General features: G+C 46.0%; 1 protein-coding gene across 2 annotated transcripts in view; it reads left to right on the forward strand.

Moving 5' to 3' along the window:
* The window catches only part of LDHD (lactate dehydrogenase D), a 102,524-nt gene that overhangs the window by 73,796 nt on the left and 7,367 nt on the right, over positions 1 to 21,361 (forward strand). For both annotated transcript variants that reach the window (XM_063437580.1, XM_063437581.1), the window contains exons 8-10: positions 166 to 293; positions 16,791 to 16,881; positions 16,959 to 17,070. In XM_063437580.1, coding sequence (XP_063293650.1) covers positions 166 to 293; positions 16,791 to 16,881; positions 16,959 to 17,070 — 331 coding nt within the window. The remainder of the gene's footprint in view (positions 1 to 165; positions 294 to 16,790; positions 16,882 to 16,958; positions 17,071 to 21,361) is intronic.

Consider the following 21,361-nt stretch of genomic DNA (forward strand, 5'->3'; position numbering starts at 1 on the left):
TGCATGAAACGCGCTGCCACCAATAAGCCTGATGGTCCTGGCAGTGGCACAGGTTGAGCTAAGGCTATTATCCAACATGGAATAGGAAAGGAAACCATGGGCTTTAATTTATATAAAACAACTGCGACCATTTCTAAAGCTATGCCATCTGTTCCAATTTCCCAGAAGAGATAACTCAACTAAATGGCGGCTCAGACTTCACTTGGGCGAGGGATCAGGAGGAGAGAAGCAAGCTGTGGACTGCCCGGCACAACGCGTGGTATGCCGCCCTGGCACTGCGTCCAGGATGCAGGGTGAGATATCTGTTAATAATATTAAAGTACACTTCCACGTTAATCATCCTTATGGTCTGAATATAAAGGGCTATATTGTGAGGGATCATCTATTGCCTATTAATAGTACAATTAAACTTTTAGTTTCAGACATTTTTTTATGGAGACTGAAAATTGTGATATCAATGACAAGCCATGGTTCATCATCAGCTGAGAATGAGCATGAAACAAGTTAAAGAACCTAATTTTTACAAAATTAATTTCTTCAAAATGCCCAAATGTTTTCACATGCATCTCTTGGTATCTGGATGTAGGTATTAGTTTATAGAGTTTGAGGAAAGTGGATTATAAAGTAAGAAAATGTTTATTCCTTTTTGTCAGTCCATTGGTGGTTGTGATGAACTGAACCTCGTCACGGGTGCTTGGAGGGGCCTGCTGGCCAGCCTCTTGCCAAAAGACTATGGGCCAAGTCAACATATTTTATTTTTTTCTGGTTCCCCTGGTTCGGTACTTTCCATAGAACCGAACGCTAGCTCCCTGGCGGCCGTTCGCATGGACAAAAAACGCGAATAGACTTCAGAGGGACTTAGCCACGAATGCCCTGGAACTATTTTCAGCATGAAGACTTTGCGCTTCCTGGTCGGTAGCAAGCTGCACTTAACAACCGTTTTGGGCATGGGACCATGTGTGCGGTCGGTAAAACCTATGACTTCCAGGAAATTCCTGAAACCCTGAACTAATCTGGGTGATTTTTGGATATGATGGTCACCCAGATCAGGGCTATTAGGGGATATTATGTGTTTTAAGGTATTTTTGGGGGTTTGTAAAAATGTGTGTTTGGAGATAATTAAGTTTAGTATAGTGCTTGTTACGGTTACTCCCAGGCTAGCTGGAAGCTGGACCGCTTGGAAAGTCTGGATCCCAGTTTAGAGAGAGAGAGAAGCCGCTTTGTCTCGATATCCAGAAGGATCCTGTAAGTGTAGAACAATCCCACTAGCTATTTTACAGCTAGGATACTCTTTCCCCACAAAACGAGTCGAGGCTGCGATTTGAAGGTCAAACAAGAACTGATTTTAATGGCACACAGGGATCCGTATTTATGCAAAATCTCAGGTCCAGGGACAGCCCCCTCTGGACCTGATGGGATACAGGGATAACACAAGGCATCAACCAATGAGAATACAATGTATCATTTGAATTTGATACCGCCCAGCTTGGAGATAATGAATCCAATGGTTACAGTAATACAATTATCTCCAAGCGCCCAAAAACCCACGTTTATTTTCCACACAGAAAACACATTAAAAATACATAACTCTAAGAGTTTCATAGATATTTCGGCACTTTCACCACTCATTTTATAGCTCTGGTCCACGAACCCGTAGCTTTATTCCGTCGAAAGAAAGTCAGTTCGTGTATTTGGGTCGCAGGCTGAAAATGGCGGCCATGTTTTTATGTGCAACAATAGGCAGCGGGACCTCGGCGCCAACTCGTGGAACTACTACCGGCCAGAGTTGTGCCCGAATCCCCGCTCTCTGCCTGGATGTGGTCGCTGTTCGGTATCCGAAATTAGCCCTCCGTGAAGGGCCACTTAGTCTGCGGTTAACCGCAACATTCTATGTTCTAATTGCTGCCACACGCCAGATTGAAGGTGGTCCCCGTTCGTGCCTCTTTCGGTAGTTTAACCATCGGTAGATAAGGCACAAACGGATATATACTGGGGCCGTCAATTAGCCTGCGGTTAACCGCAAACCGCAACTCCCTGGGTGAGCAATTGATAGCACACGTTCTCAGCCGGGTGGTCGACCATTCGGTAGGTGACCGGGGTTAAGTGGCGGCACACGCCAGGAGCTGGGTGGTTGGTTGTTCGTTTGACGAACCAGGGTATTTATAGTCCATTCGGGAAAAAGATGTAGTGTTCACGTACCGAAGCCAAAGTATCATAACATAATCAATATAATCCAGGGTAAATAACAGTTTTGTAACAGTGCTTGACTCCATTATCTCCTAAGTAAAGGGGAAGGCTTATTGTATTGTATTTGGAAGTGTCATGCATTGTAACACTGGTATTATTGGTCTGTGACTTTGTAACGGAGTTCCCCACAAGGTCCATGTGGGAGTGCCCCTTGCATGGGGATTGTCATAAAAGGCCAAGTGTGGCACCATTAAAATAAGTTCCTCTTCACACTCAACATAGAGCCTCGTCTCATGTATGGAGGGAACAGCTATATTCACTCTGGGGATTGCTATACTCCATATACTCCCCTGGGTTCTAATCACTAGCTCTAAGACCTGTTCCTGCTATACTCTCTGGAGCAGGAGAGGTTCACCCAGGGCCGGCCTTAGGGGTGTGCGAGCTGTGCGGCCGCACAGGGCGCCATGGAGCAGGGGGCGCCCTGCGGCTGCACAGCTCACATGGGCCGGCCGAAAAAAAAAAAATTGAGGCGGGGCGGGGCTTATCGTGCGGCAGGGGCGGGGCTTACTGTGCGGCGGGGGCGGAGCTAAAATGCTGTGTAACTGCTGCAGGGGAAGCAGGAAGGAGTCCCTGCTTCCCCCAGAATCCAGGACCTGCACTGCCTCCACAAGGAACAGAGGTAACTATGTGATTGTTACGTGCCTATTGAAACAACAATAGTAAATGCAGGACTCTGTGGAAAGGTATTTGGTACTTGAATATATTATACAAAGTAGCAATATTCTGAAGAAAATGTATCAGCTAGTTGTATCCTTTTCTTACCATTTAGTAACTATGTGATTGTCTGCTTGTGTGTGTGACTGTGTGTGTGGCTGTGCGTGTGTGTGTGACTGTGTGTGTATTTGACTATCTGCCTGTGTGTGTGACTGTGTTTGTATTTGACTGTCTGTGTGTGTGATTGTCTGTGTGTGTGACTGTCTGCCTGTGTGTGTGTGTCTGTGTGTCTGTGTGTGTGACTGTGTGTGTGGCTGTGTGTGTGACTGTGTGTATGGCTGTGTGTTTGACTCTGTGTGTGTGACTGTCTGCATGTGTGTGTGTGTGTGTGACTGTCTGCATGTGTGTGTGTGTGTGTGTGACTGTGTGTGTGGCTGTGTGTGTATTTGACTGCCTGCCTGTGTGTGTGACTGTGTTTGTATTTGACTGTGTGTGTGACTGTGTGTGTGTGTGTGGCTGTGTATTTGACTCTGTGTGTGTGTGTGACTGTCTGCCTGTGTGTGTGTGTGTGACTGTCTGCCTGTGTGTGTGTGTGTGTGACTGTCTGTGTGTGGCTGTCTGCCTGCGTGTGTGTGTGACTGTCTGTGTGTGTGGCTGTCTACCTGTGTGTGTGACTGTGTGTGTATTTGACTGTCTGCCTGTGTGTGTGAGACTGTGTGTGTATTTGACTGTCTGCCTGTGTGTGTTAGACTGTGTGTGTATTTGACTGTCTGTGTGTGTGACTGTCTGCCTGTGTGTGACTGTGTGTGTGAATGTCTGTGTGTGTGACTGTGTGTGGCTGTCTGCGTGTGTGTGTGTGGCTGTCTGCGTGTGTGTGTGTGTGTGTGGCTGTCTGCGTGTGTGTGTGTGTGTGTGTGTGAGACTGTCTGCCTGTGTGTGTGTGGCTGTCTGCCTGTGTGTGTGTGGCTGTCTGCCTGTGTGTGTGTGGCTGTCTGCCTGTGTGTGTGTGGCTGTCTGCCTGTGTGTGTGTGGCTGTCTGCCTGTGTGTGTGTGACTGCTTGCCTATGTGTGTGTGTGTGGCTGTCTGCCAATGTATGTGTCTGTCTGCCTGTGTGTGTGGCTGTCTGCCTGTGTGTGTGTGGCTGTCTGCCAGTGTGTGACTGTCTGCCTGTGTGTTTGTGTGTGGCTGTCTGTGTGTGTGTGTTTGTGTGTTGTTTGTGTGTGGCTGTCTGCCTGTGTGTGTGTGTGACTGCCTATGTGTGACTGTCTGGGCAGACTAGATGGGCCGAATGGTTCTTATTTGCCGTCACATTCTATGTCTGTGTGTGTTTGTGTGTGGCTGTCTGTGTATGACTGCCTGCGTGTGTTTGTGTGTGTGTATGTATGGCTGTCTGTGTGTGTGACAGGGTGTGTGGGAAGGGGGAAGGAGTGGGGGACGGGAAGGGGGGACGGTGTGAAGATTTTTCGCACAGGGCGCCCAAATGCCTAAGGCCGACCCTGGGTTCACCCACTGGAAGCTGGACCCTGGTCTTGGGTCCAGGGTGGGTCGAGGACGGCAAGATCCCCAACCAAGCTGCGTCGGTTTGTGGGAGTCTATGGTGCTGATGGTGTCTGGTGGAGTGCTTGGAGTCCTCGGTGAGCACTAGGAGCATCGAATGGTGGAGGCACCCGGTCGGGGTGCCAGGCAGTCCGTCACAGTGGTGTAGTTGTAAGAAAAGAGAGTATGGGTCCAATCTGTAAGTAAGCTTTTGAGTAGAATAGAGATCTACGTTGTGTATCCAGTCCATGGGATTCATATGTGATGTGATGGAGTGTAGAAAACTATGAATTTGAAAGCAACTAAAAAGAGGAATGTTAATGGCAGGGAAATTATCCTTTAATTGAGTATGTTTGAGTATTTTTTTCGTAGAGGCGTCCACACATTGTCCAATTTCTCATAGATCTAGGTTGAACAACACCCTTAACGGAAGAGGGTTGTTGTAGGAACATGTTGGGTTCCCTGTATATATTGCCTTGATTGGGTAAATCCCAGTTGTCGGGGGTATAGAATATGAGGTAAGATTTGCAACATTTGACTTGCAATTATTATTGATAAAAGTTTAATCAGGAGGCTTAAAGGTCAAAATGGTCCTAGCCTCAGCTAGTCCCTTCAGGGAGCACTCATTGAGGTATATGTCATTACATAGAGTGGTGAAGGGGTCCAAGAGGTGTCCCGCTGTTCACTGTGTTTTAAAGTATTCTGAGCTGATTCCATTGGACCTGTGGCTTTCCCTATGGGCTGGCTGGTGATGATGATGCCACCTTTAAAAAAGAATTGGCACTTTTAGTAATGAAATGCCACCTTTAATAAAGCATTGGCACTTTTAGTAATGGAATGCCACCTTTAATAAAGCATTGGCACTTTTAGTAATGGAATGCCACCTTTAATCACACATTGCCACTTTTAGTTTTGGAATGCTGTAACGGATCCCCTAAATTCTGACTGAGTATATCTGTTAGAAGTCTCCCAAATCCCAAGCGAAGCAGTGATTAAAGCTCTTGGTTACCTAAACATCAGCCAAGACTTGATGAAGGGTACAACAGGATCTCTTTATTAAAGGCCAGATGCACAGACGCCCACTGGGTGTCTCCATCCACAGTAATGTAAAACATAAGCCCGCCCCGGCATCGCTGTGTCTGGGAGATAATTGTATCTCCCAGACACAGGAAGCCGACACACAAAAATCCACAAAATACATATAATACAATAATGCATCCCCGCATGTCATACATCCCTAAATAGCTTGTGGTCCCAGCTAGGATCCCTGCAAATTTCAGGGCAATCGGATGTACAGACCCCGAGAAATCGTCATGTAAAGTCTGCACTCGAGGCTCTGTTCATACCCGAAAATAGTTATATAAGATCACCTGGTTTCGCGCCTAAACCAAGCAGCGGCCAATTGACAGGATTACTAAATGATCCAACATGTAGGATTGTGTCACACTTAGGATCAATAGATAACGTACAACCAGGCCTTACAATGGCCGGAGAGACAACGATAAGGGAAAGCCAGAAGTCAGGGATACCAGAATACAGGGAAGTCAAACGAAGCCAAAGTCAAAAAACAGAATATAAATGCTCAGGAACACACTCTCGGGCAACCACTATAGAAACCATGGCAGGGCAATGAGGAAAAGTAATTTTGAGCTTAAATAAGCGCTCATTTCTGATTGGCCGAGAACGGCCTTTTACCCCAAAACGTGCGCGCGCATCTCCCGCGAGACGTCACGCGCATGCCGTAGTCGTCATTAACGTGGGTGGGCGTGGAGGTATAATTTAGAGTGGATCCGCAGCGGCCGGCGTCCATTGACATTTCGCAAGAGTCATTTGTACAGGCGCACGGCCGCTGGGCACAAATACCGCAAGGTGAGGAGGAATAGGTTACATTACCCCCCACCTGAAGACCAGGCTTGGACCGGACCAGGCTTGAGAGGAAATTTGGCATGAAAGGAACAAATTTTGCGGCCAGCATGGATGTCAGAGGCCTGAACTCAAGAACGTTCAGCAGGCCCATACCCCCTCCAATCAACCAAATACTGTAAGGTGCCACGAGAAAACTTGAAATCAATTATGGAGGAGACCTCATACTCCTCCTGTCCAGAAACAACCAATGGAGGAGGGGGAACACTGGGGACAGTTTATCTATTTCAAACAAGTGGTTTGAGCAAGGAGACATGAAAGGTGTTGGGAATACGCAAAGAGGCAGGAAGTGCCAGAGAATAAGAGACAGGATTGAACAGTCATATGGTCTGTGAGGAGGTAGAATATCGGTTTGACTCTTACTGAATACCTCCTTAACCCTTGCATGAAAAGTCCTGCTTGTTACATTTGATCGCAATATCGAGGAGAAACCTATTTTTGTTATTTCCAGAGGACGTATCCATTAAATCGAAGACCTGTCCCCTTAAGGTTCTTAGGTGCGGAGGTTTTCCGGACGTATGGGACAAGCACTCCTCATATGTCCTCTTCTACCGCAGTACAGGCATAGGCCCTCTTTTCTCCCATATTGTCTTTCTGCCTCTGTTAGTCTAGAGACCCCCAACTGCATGGGTTCGGGTTCTGGACTTTGTAGGGAGGTCAGGAACAACAGGTCTGGAAAAATGAGGTGCCCATGACATAGTTATATGTCTGGACTTGTTTCTAATAGCTTCTCTGGTTCTCAATATATTATCAATTTGCATGACAAATATGAAAAACTCATTTTTTTTTTTTAGTAAGTCTTTGGCGGAAATCTCATCCAAAATAGTCTCAGATAATCCTTTCTTAAATGCAGAGATTGATCCGCTGTTTGTCCAGTCTACCTCGGAAGCCAAGGTGTGACATTCTATGGCATACTCCGAGATAGATCGGTTCCCTTGTTTGATATGCATTAGGGCAGTGGAGGCGTCATCCTTCCTGCCCAATGGTTCAAATGTTAATTCAAATTCCGCCAGGAATTCCTGGTAATTGTGTGCAATGCTCCTATTACTCTCCCATAACGGATTGACCCAAGTTAAGGCTTTACCTTTAAGTTGGTTCATCAGGTAAGCAATTTTAGCTCTGCCAGTGGGAAAAGATCCTGGTGAGGCCTCAAAATGATACTCAATTTGATTTGGGAATACCCGACATTCTTGAATACTACCATCAAAATGCAGGGGAGGAGATAGGGAGATAGTAGGTGCCTTATGTACTATAGGTGGAGGTGACACAGTCGGAGAAGCCGCAGGTTGCAGATGCGCTGTTCGAGTAAGAAGCATACTGAAGGCCTGGGTAAATTGTATACATGCAGTTCCTTTGGTCCCAGTCTCACAAAAGGGATTCCTGGAGTTCTACTTTTGTTAATACTGGGCCATGGGTATCCCTAGATGCCCCATCACCTACCCAAATAGCACTGTGACTGGTAGTTGGGAGTCAGAGCAACATTCAATCAAAGTTTTACTGGATCATGGTACCATTCTGATTTGGTGAACAGTTCTGTGGCAGAACCACTGCTTATTTGTATGTTTTCCCCATAGTCTTGTGTGGTTTCCCCTTGGGTTTTTGTGTACTGTACCTTATTCCCCATTCGAGAGTGGCCATACGAACGGAATCTATTTGTCTGCCAAACGGGGACCATCCCAGTGCCCCGTTAGAACGTTTACACCAACTAATTAGAACGTTCGTGCCTGCAACATAAGTGTGAAACGGCAAGGGAAGTAATTAATGAGTGCTCCCCTGGGTGGCGCCATTTCATATAGACGATTACCAACCAGGGGGAGCATTCGTGTCCAGAAAGGAGACGCTTGCCTTGCATGGTTTCAGCACAGGAACCTCGCAAACCGAGGCTGGTCGGGGAATGCACCATTGGTTCCTAAGGTTGGTGGGGACACTTTTGGGGCACTGGCTAGTATGGCAGCCTTTTCTGAGCATGGGGGACAAAGAGACAATCTATTTTCCCGTGCCTTGGCTCCCAGGCACAGAGGCTCCTAGGGTGAAGATCCACTGTCGTTTTGTGTAGGAGACCCCTCGCCTGAGTGGCGGGCTTTCTATACTTAAGAGACAAAGGGACAGCGACTCCCCTTTCCCACGCTTGGGATCCCAAGTAAAGAGGATCCTGGGATACAACCCCTGTTTGTCTGTGTTGAAAATCCTTTACTTAGGGCTATGCATAAAAGCTGTGTGTGGCTCAATAAAATCATTCTGTACTCCCAAAATTGTGTCTCGTCCAGTTACTGGGGGGAAATGGGTCTCTTGTTATTCTAAGTGGTTCATGAGCGGCTGAAGGAAGGTATTAGTGGAGGTAACCGGTCAGGTTACCCGTGGTCCGCTACAAGTTCCATGGCGATTAAGGGTTTCTCCCGGTCAGGCACTAGATGCGAGAATGGATCCAGGAGATCAACCAGCTCCAGCGAGTATAATAAGCACCTGGGGCCACCTATACCTGGTTATTTTCAGAGGGCACTGGGACAAAGTTCAAAATCTGTGAAGAGGAGACTAGCCTCCAAGCCCCAACACTAGTCTCCAGAACGGTGATATCCCTTACAGCAGTGTTTCCCAATTGATGTTCCGCAAGAACAAAATTTGGGTTCCGCTGCGATTTGCCAGTATTTAGGGCCACCCGATTGGTATCGCTAAACATGGGTCCGGTCAGGTGCCGCGGTCATCTACAACCGCGACCAGACACCTGTAGTATTGGATGCTGGGAGAAAGTGACAGCACTTCCTACCAGACAGTGCACGGCCGCCTGGCGAGGGAGATGGAGCAGTGGGGATTGAGCAGAACACCAACCTCAGTCAGCAGCATTGAAGATCATCCTGCAGAAAAAAGGTAACTGAACAGCAAATGTAAACATATGTGTGTGTGTATGTGTCTATGTCTGTGTGTACCTGTGTCAGTGTGTGTGTATCTGCCAATGTGTGTGAATCTGTGTGTATCTGCCAACGTGTGTGTATCATTGTGTGTATATGCCAGTTTGTGTATCTGTGTGTCAAGGTGTGTGTGTCAATGTTTGTGTCAGTGTGTGTATCTGTGTGTGTGACGGACCGCCTGGCACCTCGACCGGGTGCCTCCTCCAATCAATGCTCCTAGTGCTCACCGAGGACTCCAAGCACTCAAAGTACTCCACCAGGCACCAAAAGCACTGTAGCCCCTTAGCCGCCGCAGCTTGGCTGGGGTCTTGCCATCCTCCACCCACACTGGAACCAAGACCAGGATCCAGCTTCCAGTGGGTGAACCCCAAATGGACCTTGTGGGGAACTACGGTACAAAGTCATAGACCAATAATAACAGTGTTACAATGCATGACACTACCACACATAGGATACAATCCCTCCCCTCTGCCTGGCAGATAATTGAGTTAATACAGTGTCTGAAAAAACAGGCAGAAACAACACATATTTTACAAACCCCCCAAAACACAGAAAACCCTCACAAATGTTACATCCCCTGATAGCCCGGATCTAGGTGACCAAAATATCCAAAAATCACCCAGATCAGTTCAGGGGTTCAGGAATTTCCTGGAAGTCTTATTTTGACCGACCGACTGGAAACAGTTCCAGAGAATTGGGCTGTGCGGTCGGTCTACTTCGGGGATTCGAAGTGCAATATAAAATACCGAATGTAGAGCGTTCGTATGGCACTTAGTCTATGTCTCGCCTTTGGGAGCTTATTCTTACCGAACGCCGTTCGAATAGCCGAACATCTGTTGAAGGTAAGTAGTGAGCGGTGTTCGTGCCGTCGAGTGTCCGATTTGAGTTTAATGTACTCGACAACCAAACACCACTCATTAGGCTTGCGGCTTAAGATGGCCAACGCCACATGTTCGAATGCCGCTTCAGACCGTTTGTGAAGTGCTGCTTCACAAACAGTTTATTATATGGGCCATATTCACAGGGCAGGAGGCTGGCAAACAGGCTCCTCCAAAAGCCAGTGGCGAGGTTACTTTCGTCACAGTGTGTGTATATGCTAGTGCAGGGACGGACTGACAGTGGCCTGGGCCCCCAGGCAAAATTAGCACCTGGGCTCCCAGCAGACCAATATTTATGCTGGTGTAGGTGTACCGTGTATTTGATTGTATGTACATGTAAAGTGAAAGTATCTTTCTGTGTGTATATTCACTGTGAGCGCTAGTGTAAGTGAATATATGTATGTCTTTGTGTGTAGTGTCAGGATATGTGGATTCATAGTATAGTATACATGTTTTTGGTTTTGTAAACATGGTAGCATTTTTATTTTATTTATTCTTTATTTTTGTATTGACATACAATAGAGGAGATATTTATTAGCAGATACATATGGTAAAGAACATAAACAGTTTGTTATCAGGTCGCATATACAACTCTTTGACATATAAAGCTTAGTGTAATCAAATGATCAGCAATTGTCATATCTAATTTGTGTGTTGTTATAAGTGGTTCTGGACTTTCCTTTTATTTATCTTGTGATAAGCACTATTTTGCTCCGTCATCGGGAATCGCCTAACACGATGGTGTATGGGTAGGAAACATCGCACTCAATTCTTACGTTCCATGTTTGCGATATATGTCTGTCTCACGGAATACCTTATGGTAGTCAATATTTTAGATTTTCATGAAACATAAAAGAGTAGAAAGAAAGAGAGAAAAGGGTAAAGATCTGAAAGGGTGGGGAGGGGGGGGGGGACTTTCCATGAATGGAGGAGGTAGTTTATCATACGGGTAATGTTCATATTAACTTCCTAGGTAAGAGTTAGAGATGCTAAGTGAAACTTATGTTTAAGGGAGTCCCACATCCGCAAGGAGTTGATTATAGTCAGGCAGGTGACCCTTATCTCGGGTCTGTGTTCTTTAGGGACCCATGTGAGGAGCTGTGGAATGTCCGCGCCCGTCATGAGAGATTCTATGTCTGCCCATTTTCTGTCTCCTGGGGTAGAGTGCCACATCGCCACTTGAGTCAATTGAGTCGCTGTGTAATAGTCATATACGTTTGGGAGACCCAGGCCCCCTCTCGTCTGTAGCCTATATAAAATGTATCTGGAAATTCTATGTCTTTTGTTCTGCCATACAAAGGACCCTATAACCCTCTGCAGGGGCTGCAAGGACGATCTGAGGATGCGGATGGGCAGCGCTTGAAACAAAAATAGAATTCTAGGCAAAATGTTCATTTTAACAGCGTGAATTCTTCCTATCCACGAAATAGGTCTGTCCACCCACATCTCCATCTCCCGTATCAGCTGTTTCATCAATGGTGTATAATTTTGGTCTTATAATTTTTCTGGATTTGCTGTCAGGCGAATACCTAGATATTTAAGTGTCTGTTGTTCCATTCGTAATTGGTGTGTGTCGTGTATTAGGGTTGTTGCTGTCACTGGTACTCCTATTGGGAGGGCGCTAGACTTCACCATGTTTGCTTTGTACCCCGAAATAGTCCCAAAGTCCCTTAGCACCCCATGCAAGGCTCCTATTGAGTTCACCGGGTCGGTGAGCGCTAGGAGCACATCATCCGCATAGGCTGAAACCAGAAATTCCATGCCTCCCACTTCGACACCCTTCACGCCCGGGTGGCGCCGTAATGCCTGTAATAGGGGTTCTAACAACAGTACAAATAGAAGGGGGGGATAGGGGGCACCCCTGTTGAGTACCATTGAAAAGGTGAAAAGGGCGAAGCGGGGCTCCTGAGATTTTCACCTGCGCTCTGACGTTAGTATACATCGTTCTTAATAAGGTCGTGAACTGTTCAGGGAACCCTAGGTGGGTCAGGAGCGAGAATAGGTAAGGCCACTTCACTCTGTCAAACGCTTTTTCAGCGTCGAGCGAAACAAACATCGTTGGTAGTATTTTTTTTTTGTGTGTGTAGCATGGCAGTATGTATAAGGGGGTATTTGTGAATTTTGGCAATGTGTTTGTATGAGGTATGCAGGCCTCCAAATCTTGAGTCTTAATTACAAACCAAGTGTTAAATGTTACGAGCCACCTTAAAGGAACACTGTAGTGTCAGGAATACAAACGTGTATTCCCCCATTAAAAACGTGATTTACTCACCTTTTTTCCAGCACTGACCAAATTCCTTGGCAGAGTTAATCAATTTAGATGATATCAGCCAACCCAATGCTCTACCATAGGAAAGCACTGGAAGGCTATTGTGCATGTGTGGCAAAACGCCACACTGTGCCACTCACCATCTCCTCACAGAGATGCATTGAATCAGTGTTTCTCTATGACAAGCGTTAAGCGTCTCCGTGCAGAGCATGGAGATGCTGAATGTCAGTGGTGCACACTTTACAACACTGACACAGGAAGCATCTAGGTGCTAGGTGTTCCTAGGCAGCAATGTAAACGCATTCTTTGCAGCAAAAACCCTGCAAGGACAGACTTTACTCACCAGAACAACTACATTAAGCTGTATAATATAAATTAAGCTGTAGTTGTTCTGGTAACTATAGTGTCCCTTTATGTTTGTGCGTGCAAAAGGGGTAGGGACTGCAGAGGGTGCCGGGAGGAAAGGGCTGTAGAGGGTGTGCGTGGAAGGGGCTGCAGATGGTACAGGGGGGAGGAACTGTAGAGGGTACGGGGGGAATAGAGGCTGTAGTGGGTGCAGAGCAGGGACAGGCTGTAATGGGTGCAAATGGTAATAGGGACTGTTGTCTTTGCAGGGGGAAATAGGAGCTGTAGTAAGTGCAGGGAGGGTAGGGGCTGTAGTGGGTGCTTAGGGTATAGGGGCTGTAGTGGTTGTATAGGGGCTGTAGTGGTTGCATAGGGTATAGGCAGTGGTGTATCCTGGTTTTGTGCTGCCCTAGGCATGACAAAACTCAGACACCCCCCCTCCCGCCTTCCAAATACACATACACACTCACTGACAGACACACACATTCACTAACAGAGACTCATACACTAGCAAACAGACACACACATTCACTAACAGAGACTCATACACTAGCAAACAGACACACACATTCACTAACAGACACACATACACTCTCACTAACAGACACACACTCACTAACAGACACACACATAGTAACACACTCACTAACAGACACACACATAGTAACACACTCCCTAACAGACACACACACTGACACACACTCACTAACAGACACTCACTCACTAACACAAACACATTAACACACTCACATTTTTAAAAAAAAATGCAATCCACCCCAGCCTCCTTACCTTTGGGTAGATTAACACTTTCCCTGGGGTCCAGTGGAGCTGCTGGGCGGCCGGCCGGTCGGTGAGTACAGGAGGATTAGTGCTCCCTCGCCGCCTGCCCGGGAAGCTCCGCCGCTGCCAGCTCCTGGGCCCCCCAGGACAAGAGGCTAGCAAGGCATTTGCCAGGGCGATTGGGTGGTGGCTTTTTTGCCACCCCCCCCAGAAAGTGCCGCCCAAGGCAAACGCCTTGTTTGCCTCAGGGTAAATACACCCCTGGGTATAAGGGCTGTAGTGGGTGCCTGGGGGTAGGGGCTGTAGTGGGCCAGGGGTTACGGGATGCAGAGGGACCAGGGTGGCTGGGACTGTAACGGATCGCCTGGCACCCCGACTGGGTACCTCCGTTAAAGGATGCTCCTAGCATTTCCTGAGGACTCCAAGCACTCTGGCAGACACCACAATCACTGAATCTGAGAAGCATATAAATCCTCTCAAGCCTCTGAATGCTGTAGACAGTTGAATAGGAACCATACGAATAGGTTTGCAACCATACGAATAGGTTTGCACTCCTAGCAGTTAAACTGGAACAGCATGCAATAAATCCTCCCACAATAATGAGACGACACTTCACTTTGAGGGTTAAGCAGGAACTGAGGCTGGCACTCCCAGCCTGGTTTTTATTACAGTTGTTGAGAATACAGGTCCGCCCACAGGGAGGGACAAAACAACCAATCAATCAGTACAATACACACAGACACTCCCACACAAAATCCTCCCCTCTGCCTGTAATAGGATTACTGAACACAATGGTTAATCTCATTATCACAGGCAGAGGAATACAGTTTTATAAAAAATATCACAGGGACCCCAAAACATGCAATAACCCCATATAAAGTATATCCTCAGAACCAGGGGATCTGGGTGAACCACATATCCACAATTCAACCATATCCATTCAGTAGTTTGGAAGATACAGTTTAATGCAGATTCCGCAGAACATATACAGATTATATGAAAAATAATTACTGTATAATGTGTCCCCTGTTGTATAGTTTAAAACTACTGCACGATGTCTTTGTGTGCCAAATACCGGCGAGATGGCACCGTGTAGAAAAGTCACAACAATGTCTGTGAGTTAAAATGGCCGCCATCCATTGTTCTCACCATGTGCTTCATCCATTGTTCTCACCATGTGCCTCTGATACATGAAATGGTGGTCACACAGTAACTCCACAGTATGTCCCCAGATGGTTCTTAAAGGGCCAGTAAGGTCATACATAATCCATTATGCCCAAATATTGTACTTGAAGGGCCATATCTCCCAGGGACCATAATCACAGGGCAGGAGGCGAGCAAGCAGTCCCCTCCAGGAAACTGGGGCAGACTCTGGTGCAGGGTCCAGTCTGCTACATTATGTAACGGATCGCCTGGCACCCCGACTGGGTACCTCCGTTAATGGATGCTCCTAGCGCTTCCTGAGGACTCCAAGCACTCTGGCAGACACCACAATCACCGAACCGATTCAGCATATGAATCTTCTCAAGCATAGGAATACTGTAGACCGTTGAATAGGAACCATACGAATAGGCTTACACTCCTAGCAGTCAACTGGAACAGCATGCAATAAATCCTTCCCCCAATAATGAGACGACACTTCACTTTGAGGGTAAAACAGGAACTCTGGACTGGCACATCCAGCCTGGCTTTTATTTCCATCTTACACATTTAAGCCTGCCCACAGGGGAGGTGTAAAATATCCAATAGCATAGATGTTACCTCCCACACATCTCCTCCCCTTAGATTAACACTTAACCCAATTACACATACAGTTAAAACATACTTTCTACCCAACTTTCATAACTCTAAAACCATACATCACATTCACATAAAAATACATATCCACAATCAATCCATTCAGGGGAACAACATATAAAAAATGGGGGTTCAAAAGTTAGTAATAGTATCTTTTAAAACCCCTGTCAGCATGACTTTCCAGCTCAGACCGGTTACCTCCCACAATGCCTCACAATCCCTCCCCTCTGGCCTGGAGATAATTGGGGAAGGAATCTAATTATCTCCAAGGACTGAGGCAAAACTCCATTACCCACATGGCAGACAAAAAGACAGTAAAAGACATAAAATTACATACTGATACTGATACATTTAACACATAAAACACACATTTCTACATATCCCCAGTTTAACCGAACACATAAATACCTACATAATATTTAAGACAGTATTACTGTGATATGTTACAAAGTCTTAAAGGGACATTATTCCCAAACGTCCCAATATGTCCACGGATGATTCTAAAAGGGCCAGCAGCAGCAATATAAACTAAAACATGCCCAATGGGGGCTAGGGGCTACCGAGGGAGAGGGGAGGTAGGGGCTGCAGAGGGAGCAGGGAGGTAGGGGCTGCAGAGGGAGCAGGGAGGTAGGGGCTGCAGAGGGAGCAGGGAGGTAGGGGCTGCAGAGGAAGCGGGGGGGTAGGGGCTGCAGAGGGAGCGGGGGGTAGGGGCTGCAGAGGGAGAGGGGAGGTAGGGGATGCAGAGGGAGCAGGGAGGTAGGGGATGCAGAGGGAGCAGGGAGGTAGGGGATGCAGAGGGAGCAGAGGAGTAGGGGCTGCAGAGGGAGCAGGGGGTGTAGAGGCTGCAGAGGGAGCAGGGGGGTAGGGACTGCAGAGGGAGCAGGGGGAGTAGGGGCTGCAGAGGTAGAGGGGAGGTAGGGAATGCAGGGGGGGTTGGGGTTACGTAGGGAATGCAGGGGGGGTTGGGGTTACAGAGGGAGCAGGAGGTTAGGGGCTACAGAGGGAGCATGGGGTAGGGCAGTGATGGCTAACCTTTAACAGCGCGACCGGGCCCCCTTTGGTGATATCACAGCTGGGAGGAAGAGGGGAGGGGAACTCTGAGCCTCCACTGGACTCCAGGGTCGCTAATAAATGCCACTAGATTGGATAAGAATTACATTGAGACCGTAGGGAATACATAGAAACTAGCCTAATACAAATTGTAACATTTCTGGGTAAATTCTTTACATTCTTGACCATTGTTATGGTGCACCTTCATCCACAGCGCTTCCCAAATGTAGCAAAGTCCGACTTGTTTAGGGTGTTTTATTGCACATTAGTTTACTGAGATTATGCCTAACGTGTTGAAATTTAGTGAAATTATTGAAAGAAGGTCCATGCTCGCAGTGAGAGATAGAGACTGTCCCATGTTATGGGTTTTGCCAGAGTATTTCACTCTTCTTTTCTTATTTCAGGGCTATGCCACGGATGTGTGTGTTCCCATTTCTAAGCTCCCTGAAATCGTAATGAAAACAAAGAAAGATCTGTTAGAATCAGAACTTACCGGTGGGTGTCATTCTACTGATCTATAACGATCAATTGATCTGTAACTATCTAATCACAAACATGCGGCCACTTTGCAGGTCCAATTGCCGGACATGTTGGAGATGGGAACTTTCATTGCATTATGGTGCTAAACGTGGATGACAAGGACGAGGTGTCCAGGGTAAAGGCATTTACGGACAGACTGGCCAGGTAAAGCATAGGTTATAACTAGGTTATTTACTAATGTGAGAATTGCTGGGAATACAACATGCATTCAAGGTGAATTTACAATGTTAGGCCGAGATAGTCAATTCTGTTTTCACTTCGCTCGTCATGTTTAGTAATGTGTGGTATAGAGAATGGTAACATTGGGTAAGATTATCACTGTGTGTGGTATAGAGAAGGGTAACAATGGGTAATATTGTCACTGTGTGCGGTATAGAGAATGGTAACATTGGGTAATACTGTCACTGTGTGCGGTATAGAGAAGGGTAACATTGGGTAAGATTATCACTGTGTGTGGTATAGAGAAGGGTAACATTGGGTAAGATTATCACTGTGTGTGGTATAGAGAAGGGTAACAATGGGTAATATTGTCACTGTGTGCGGTATAGAGAATGGTAACATTGGGTAATACTGTCACTGTGTGCGGTATAGAGAAGGGTAACATTGGGTAAGATTATCACTGTGTGTGGTATAGAGAAGGGTAACATTGGGTAAGATTATCACTGTGTGTTATAGAGAATGGTAACATGGGGTAATACTGTCACTGTGTGCGGTATAGAGAATGGTAACATGGGGTAATACTGTCACTGTGTGCGGTATAGAGAAGGGTAACATGGGGTAATACTGTCACTGTGTGTGGTATAGAGAAGGGTAACAATGGGTAATATTGTCACTGTGTGTTATAGAGAATGGTAACATTTGTAAATACTGTCACTGTGTGTGGTATAGAGAATGGTAACATTTGGAAATACTGTCACTGTGTGTGGTATAGAGAAGGGTAACATGGGGTAATACTGTCACTGTGTGTGGTATAGAAAAGGGTAACATTGGGTAATACTGTCACTGTGTGCGGTATAGAGAATGGTAACATTGGGTAATATTGTCACTGTGTGCGGTATAGAGAAGGGTTACATTGGGTAATACTGTCACTGTGTGCGGTATAGAGAATGGTAACATTGGGTAATATTGTCACTGTGTGCGGTATAGAGAAGGGTAACATTGGGTAATATTGTCACTGTGTGCGGTATAGAGAAGGGTAACATTGGGTAATATTGTCACCATGTGTGGTATAGAGAAGGTAACATTGGGTAATATTGTCACTGTGTGTGGTATAGAGAAGGGTAACATTGGGTAATGTCACTGTGTGTGGTATAGTGAATGGTAACATTGGATAATATTGTCACTGTGTGTGGTATAGAGAATGATAACATTGGGTAATATTGTCACTGTGTGTGGTATAGAGAATGGTAACATTGGGTAATATTGTCACTGTGTGTGGTATAGAGAAGGTAACTGTAACGGCACCCCCAGGCATAAAGGGGTTAAACCGCCGTTTAGAAGATCTTCCCCTTCCAGAGATACAGGCACAGCTACTGCAGAACACCAAACTCCCGAACTGGATACAAAATAGCACTCCAACTCCCGAACTGGAACCACACGAATGTCTGCATTTCTTGTTCGTCTGCTAGCAGCTAATCAGCTTACACTCCTGGCAATCAGTCTCTAATAGCATACAGTAAATCCCCCCCAAAGACGAGACAGAGCTCCGTGTTGTTGGTCAAGCAGTGGTCTGGTTTAATGTGGGCTACCTGCCCGGTATTTATGCAGGTCTTCCACCTGGTGGACACTCCCCTAGGGGACCAGATGGAAGACTGGGACACAAATGACAAAATGACCAATCACAGACATACAGGGTTAAAACACTCCCACAGTACATTATAATCCCTCCCCTCTATCCTGGAGATAATTGGAGAAGTAATCCAATTATCTCCAAGGACAGAGGCAAAACTCCATTAACCATGTGGTTACAGTAAAACACTAAAATACAATAAAATACATAATGTTGCAAATAATTAATAAAACATATACATTCTACCTATCCCCCGATAGCTTAGATCTGAGCGCACATTATTACCGAATGGCGCTCAGATCATATACATACAGTTCAATTGCCATGGAGCCAAAGTCTTTCCCATAGTCTTTCGTTATACGAATAGGCTCCATGGCATGGCTATCTGGGGTGATGCTGTTCATACGGATAAACTACCGAATGAACAGGCAGTCGGTTAAATGACCGAAGGCAGAAGTAGGGAGGCTGACGGCTCAGCGGTGTTCGCGCCAATAAGTGTCCGTTTCTAGTTCCATAGAATCCTCGCCGAACACCGCTGGCCACTCGGGACTTTTAAAATGGCCGCCGCCATGTGTTCGGTAAACGAACAAAGACCACCCTGCATTCGTCAATTAAGCTGCGGTTAACCGCAGCTTCAGGGAGGTAAATTGGCGGCACACTCCAGCTCCCAGGTGGTCGCTCCTTCGGCAGTTTGTTCGGTAGATAAAAATCTACCGAACACCCCGGCAGAAAGGCACGAATAAGCCTTTCTGCAGGGAAAATACGTCTTTTAAAGTCTGGTCCATAGTCCAAAGGCAGCAGGCGGGCAACCAGGCTTCTCCAATGCAATGTGGCGAGATTGGTCTCGTCACAGTAACATTGGGTAATACTGTCACTGTGTGTGGTATAGAGAATGGTAACATTGGGTAATATTGTCACTATGTGTGGTATAGAGAAGGTAACATTGGGTAATACTATCACTGTATGTGGTATAGAGAATGGTAACATTGGGTAATACTATCACTGTATGTGGTATAGAGAATGGTAACATTAGGTAATACTGTCACTGTGTGTGGTATAGAGAATGGTAACATTGGGTAATACTGTCACTGTGTGTGTTATAGTGAATGGTAACAATGGGTAATATTGTCATCGGGTGTGTTATAGAGAAGGGTAACATTGAGTAATATTGTCACCGTGTGTGGTATAGAGAATGGTAACATTGGGTAATACTGTCACTGTGTGTGGTATAGAGAAGGGTAACATTGGGTAATATTGTCACTGTGTGTGGTATAGAGAAGGGTAACATTGGGTAATACTGTCACTGTGTGTGGTATAGAGAAGGGTAACATTGGGTAATATTGTCACTGTGTGCGGTATAGAGAAGGCTAACATTGGGTAATACTGTCACTGTGTGTGGTGTGACGAGACCAATCTCGCCACTGTGCATTGGAGGAGGCTGGTTACCCGCCTCTTGCCTTTAGACTATGGCCCCATGTTGAAACGCTTGATTTTCCCCTGCAAAGACACGAAAGCCGGCTCATTCGGTGCTTGCCCTGTTTGAGCGGTGATACCCCAGATAGCTATGCCATGGAGCCCATTCGTATAATAAAAGACTATGGGAAAGACTTTGGCTCCATGGCAATTGAACTGTATGTGTGTGATCTGAGCACCATTCAGTATTAATGCGGGCTCAGATCTGAGCTATCTGGGGATATGTTGAATGTACCTGTTTTATGCAATGGCTGCACAGTTATATATTTTTATGTATTTTATTGTCTTTTGCTGCTATGTGTTCAATGGAGTTTTGCCTCTGTCCTTGGAGAGAATTGGATTACTTCCCAATTATCTCCAGGATAGAAGTCTCAGTGGAACTGGTTTTGGGCAGAAAAGCCATGCTTCATTTGGTCACAAAGTACTACGATCTATCTTTTGAACCATTGGACCAATTTGTATGATTTTGACGTATGCTGATTCTGAAAATGTAAGTTTTATGTGAATGTGATGCATACTTTTTAAGTTATGAATAATGTGGAAAAACTGTATTTCTCTGCCTGTGATAATTACATTACCCATTGTGTAAGGTAATTGTATCACAGGCAGAGGGGAGGATTTTGTGTGGGAGTGCCTGAGTGTATTGTACGTGTTTATTGGTTGTTTTCCAAAACCCTGTGGGTGGTACTAATGTGTAAGAATGTGTAAATAAGAACAATAAACCCACAGCTCTGGCTGTTCCTGCTTGACCCTCAAAATAGAGCCTTGTCTCGTTCTTGGGGGGGATTTATTGTATGCTGTTCCAGTTTGACTGCTAGGAGTGTAAACCTATTCGTATGGTTTTTCCTATTCGGCTGTTTACGTCATTCAGATGGTTTCCTGTTCGGCGGATTGGTGTCTTTGGTAGCTGCCTGTAAATCTGGAAGGGAATATCTTCTAAACAGCGTTTAACCCCTTTTATGCCCGGGGGTGCCGTTACATGCAGTATAGAGAATGGTAACATGGGGTAATACTGTCACTGTGTGTGTTATAGAAAAGGGTAACATTGGGTAATACTGTCACTGTGTGTGTTATAGAAAAGGGTAACATTGGGTAATATTGTTACTGTGTGTGGTATAGAGAATGGTAACATGGGGTAATACTGTCACTATGTGTGGTATAGAGAATGGTAAC

Source organism: Pelobates fuscus, chromosome 12 (genome assembly GCF_036172605.1).
Source record: "Pelobates fuscus isolate aPelFus1 chromosome 12, aPelFus1.pri, whole genome shotgun sequence".
NCBI lineage: Eukaryota > Metazoa > Chordata > Amphibia > Anura > Pelobatidae > Pelobates > Pelobates fuscus.